At 33.5% G+C, this 4995-nt stretch overlaps 1 protein-coding gene across 1 annotated transcript; it reads left to right on the plus strand.

The window, feature by feature from the left end:
• Positions 1–1734: 1734 nt before the first annotated feature.
• On the plus strand, positions 1735–4749 carry LOC131629283 (PHD finger protein ALFIN-LIKE 1-like). The gene is made up of 5 exons (XM_058900075.1): positions 1735–1987; positions 2077–2109; positions 2729–2951; positions 3580–3703; positions 4245–4749. The coding sequence occupies exons 1-5, from the start codon at positions 1897–1899 to the stop codon at positions 4497–4499; spliced, it is 726 nt and encodes a 241-aa protein (XP_058756058.1). The 5' UTR covers positions 1735–1896; the 3' UTR covers positions 4500–4749.
• The last annotated feature ends 246 nt before the right edge of the window (positions 4750–4995 follow it).

The following is a 4995-nucleotide window of genomic DNA, read 5'->3' on the forward strand; positions in this document are numbered from 1 at the left end:
TGTTATATACTGGTCTTCTTCAATTGTAAAGGCGACAAGATAATACTCTTGTCCTAAATCCACTATGCTGAGAACTCATCTTCTCGCCCAAATTTGTTGAATCCTGTTCTTGATTGCTTTGTACCCGATTCTCGTGTCCATCATTTTAATTACAACACTTTGTCTCAATGGAATCACGGTTATTTTTTCTATATTTCTAAGAGAATGAATTATGGGAAATCATTCTCACCAAACTTATTTTCTTAAATCTTTAGTTCCACATTGTTGTCGTTGCCTTTATTCTGGTATTCTTCTGTTGGAGTGTGATGCGACTGATCTTTTGCTTCATTCAACTGTTCTCTAGTAACCACATTCTTGTAGGTATTAATCATCATATTTTTATTTTCATTGGCATGGTCGTATCCTAATTCATCATATACCAAAGGCATGGTTGATGCAGCAGAAAAGGTTGCACCGCCTTCTTTGATTGTATTCGTACTACGATCCTTCAAGTCATCCTCTTCAGATTGATTTGCGTGGTTTGCCAGAACAAACCCTAGCGGAAAAAGATTGATAGCCAAACCCTAACAGAACAAAATTTCTATATTTAATTTCTTTTATTAAATGTTGATTTTTATTGAAGCATATTAAAAGAACTAAATCTAATTTTAATAAATAAACACAATACACATCTTTACCAAAAATAATATGCAATAGTAATTTAAAATAAATTATTTTTTACTTCATATATATCTATGACCTATAAAGACACACAAACCCTACAATATATATTTTATGTGGTCTTTTAAATCACATTGTAATTAATGAATGAATCTGAAGATTAAAATTAATATTATAATCTCTAAAAAATTACACACGTGTCTATTCCAACCTTATACCAACTGTCGAACTAATCTAACAATCAAATTAACTTCTTAACTATTAAGATTCATATGCAAACGTTTCAATCACGTATGAATCTTAAAATCAATCCTACAATCAAAATTAATCTTTAACTCATCAACGTCAACAAACACAATTGTTCCAACTTTATACAGATTATCAAATTAATCTAATGATCAAAATCAATATCTTAAACATTAAGATTAATATGCAAACGTTTCAATCACGTATCAATCTTAAATTTAATCCACCCATCAAAATTAATCTTTAACTTATCAACGTCAACACACGCAACTGTTCCAACCTTATACGCATTGTCAAACTAATCTAAAAATCGAAATCAATCTCTTAACCATCAAGATTCATACGCAAACATTTCAATCACATACCCAGTTTTAGAATTAATCCAACAATCAAAGTTAATCTCTAACTTGCCAACATCAACACGCGATCAAGATTCATACGCAGGCGTTTCAATCACATACCAATTTTAGAATTAATCCAACGATCAAAATTAATCTCAAACTTCTCAACATCAACACGCGACCAATCCAACCATATATCAACCTTCAAAATTAACCCAACGATCAAAACTAATCTCTCAACCATCAAGATCAACACCAAACCAATCCAACCGTTAAATTAATTCAATAACTCAAAATTAAGTCAACAATTAAAATTAATTTCAACCATAAGATTAATCCAACGACTAAGATCAAAGATTAACCCTAATCACCCTAAAATAAACCCTAAATAGGAAATAGGAAAATACTGTACACACTATTGCTATAACTACCCACCTATTTTTATTTTCTATAATTTTCCAACCTTAGTCTCTCTCTCTCTCTCTCTCTCTCTCTCTCTCTCTCTCTCTCTCTCTCTCTCATCACATGCATCTTCATTGCGATCGATCCTCTCCCATGGTTTAACCTCAAATTCATCCTCACCGTCGATCTCACTCTCCAGAACTTTCTCGAAACTGAACCAAATCGCGTAGATCTCAAATTAGGTTTTATGGAAATGGCGTCAAGTCCTCGCTCCGTTGAAGAGATCTTCAAGGATTTCAGTGCTCGTCGAGACGGTATCGTTCGTGCTTTAACTCAAGGTATTCATTCAATTTTTCAATTCCGTTTTTTTCTCTCTCACTATTTTCGAATTTTCAACTAACTTAAACTCATCGATTTTTTTTTCCAGATGTTGATGAATTCTACACTCTCTGTGATCCAGGTAAACGGGAAGTTGAAGATCTGAAATTTTATTTTATTTTTCTATTTTTTTTTGTAATTATTGTTGAATTTGATTTTTTCTGTGTGAATTGTGAAGTTGTTAACTTGTTATTAGAGTTCTGAGAGTTAAAGCTTTTTATTTTTGGAGAATTTGAAGAAAAAAAAAGTCAAAGTTTAACATGTCCCATGTGTTTTTTTTACTATTTGTTTGTTTGTTAGTTTATATATTTTATATATTTATTTATTTGGGCACGAATTCACACACATCAACTGGTTCAACTATAAAACAGTTTATCAGTTAGTAAAATAAATAAATTCAGAGCTATGAAGTGTTGACACCGGAAACACGACACTGACATGTCGATACTGTCGATACCAGTAATAATTTTAAAATTGAATAAATTAAAAGTAATCATAACTTTCGGTTTTAGACCTTGACATTGACAGACTTTTTTTCCGAGGTATTTTAGCAGATCCAGTGTATGGATTTTGATTTGGGTGGAATTAGTTGAGTTAAATTAATGCTGGAAATTCTGGTAGTTATTATTGTTTTATTAATGATAATTATGAATCTGTTGTTTTGCTGATTTGAAGTTTATCTATGTGTTTTTTGGTTAAAGATAAGGATAACTTGTGCCTGTATGGACATTCAAATGAATCATGGGAAGTGACTCTTCCAGCAGAGGAGGTTCCACCTGAGCTTCCGGAGCCAGCTCTTGGAATCAATTTTGCGAGGGATGGAATGAATCGTAGGGACTGGCTTTCTCTTGTTGCTGTGCACAGTGATTCGTGGTTGCTTTCTGTGGCTTTTTATCTTGGAGCTCGTCTTAACCGCAATGAAAGGTATTACTATCTACAGGGTATAAGTATGTGTTTATATTAACTTAAGTTGGTTTTGGCTCATTATATGCAATTCACGTGCTGAAACACTGCTAAATGTTGAAAACCAAGACTTGCAGTTTGTAGTAGTTGCTGAGTTGCATCAATATCATCGTTGTCATCTGTTGTGACGGTGATTCTGGATAAGTTTATATTATATATATGTTCTTTGAATGGGTTAAGACCATTTCTTATTTATCATCCATAACTTTCAATTCAGGGAACGTGATAATTAACTTGAGGTTTTGTGAAAAGTGACTCTAATGTAACTCTTAGCTTTAGTTTAGAATTGAACAATTATGTTGAATAACTTATGTGTTCTATCTCTCCCCATTAACACTTCCTCCCTCCTTACCACGTTGTGTTCGGAAGGGAATTACAAGCTTTGAAGATTGTTGAGGGCAAATATCTGCAACTGAGTTTGATTTATCATTTGTATGGTAGAATGTGTTACTGTTGCTCTGGTCTTTCAGTTTCTCCCTTATAACTTTCCCATTCTAATGGGCTTATTTATTTAGTGTTTTCCCTCGACTGGTTTATAATGGGTTTATGGCTCCCTCTTTCTATTAATGGTTCCACTGATTCATGGCAGGAAACGTTTATTTAGCATGATCAATGAGCTTCCAACTGTTTTTGAAGTTGTAACTGACAGGAAGCCAGTAAAGGACAACAAGCCCACTGTAGACAGTGGAAGCAAATCTCGGGGCAGCACCAAGGTTAGTGTAATTGTCTTTGTGTAAGGTTGTTAAATACTCAGAGCTACCGTAGTAATGCTTGTACGTTCTTAAAGTTTGTAATGAAAATTGAAATTCAATATCATCACATCATATCTTTTAAAGTTATTTAACTATTCTCTTATTTTTTTGGTGTTTATCTGCTAAATCAAACACAGAAACTATACCCAAATGTTTGACTTGTTTATTTGTAGTAGTCGTTTGGATACTTGGTTAACATTTTGAAGTTGCTTTGAGTACAGTCAAAACACTAAACCAGATGTGGTTTTTTAAACTGTTCATAATGCATCACTCACACTGTTCAACTCACATTACTTTTCTTTTTGCTTATGCAAATGATCATGAAAATTGCAAGCAGAGTATACTTGGCCTGTATTTCAGAAACACTTCGATCATGGTGTTTATTTCATGTTATTACGCCATTTATATCAATACTGTATGACTATAAATTAAAGCTTTTTTTATAGGTGCGAAATCTGTCATGATGCTGCTATTTGATACTTGTTTGTTCATTTATCTGTAGAGATCAAGTGATGGGCAAGTCAAAAGCATCCCAAAGTTGGCAGATGATCAAGGTTATGAGGAGGAAGAAGACGAGCACAGTGAAACCCTTTGCGGGAGCTGCGGTGGAAACTACAATGCAGATGAATTTTGGATTGGCTGTGATATATGCGAGAGGTGGTACCATGGGAAGTGCGTGAAGATTACTCCTGCAAAAGCTGAGAGCATAAAGCAATACAAATGCCCATCATGCAGCATGAAGAGGGGCAGGCCCTAAAAGACAACATGTGAAGTGAATAATATTGCTTTGTTGGTGCTGACAGATACCGTAATATTGCCAAGTCTCCTGTAGAAATTCATTTAATGGTATAGTTTATATATGACTAGTGGGTAAAATTTCAGATATTATAGTTAATTTCATGGATCAACAGTTTGTGTTACAAATTTGGCTCCTCTTATTGAGGTGTTGGGAAAAATCCAAGGTTATAATTATCGATTGAAAGATTTAAGTAGTAGATTTTAATTTACGATTTGTTGCATATATTTTCGTATAATTTTTATAGTTGATTTTTATTTTTCATTTGCCTCCATATGCTGCTAGTTATTGGGATCAGATTCTTATTGATATTGTAATGTTGTAGCAATGGCTGGTGCACTCTCTTTGCAGGTTGGTTCACTTGAAATTATAATATATCCATCAGGTTCTTCATTGTTTCCTGCATTCTTTGCGAATTTGCATCGTGTCTGTTGAAATTGAAAACTGAGTGATCTTG

The sequence above is a fragment of the Vicia villosa genome, unplaced genomic scaffold, assembly GCF_029867415.1.
Source record: "Vicia villosa cultivar HV-30 ecotype Madison, WI unplaced genomic scaffold, Vvil1.0 ctg.000541F_1_1_2_unsc, whole genome shotgun sequence".
Lineage (NCBI taxonomy): Eukaryota > Viridiplantae > Streptophyta > Magnoliopsida > Fabales > Fabaceae > Vicia > Vicia villosa.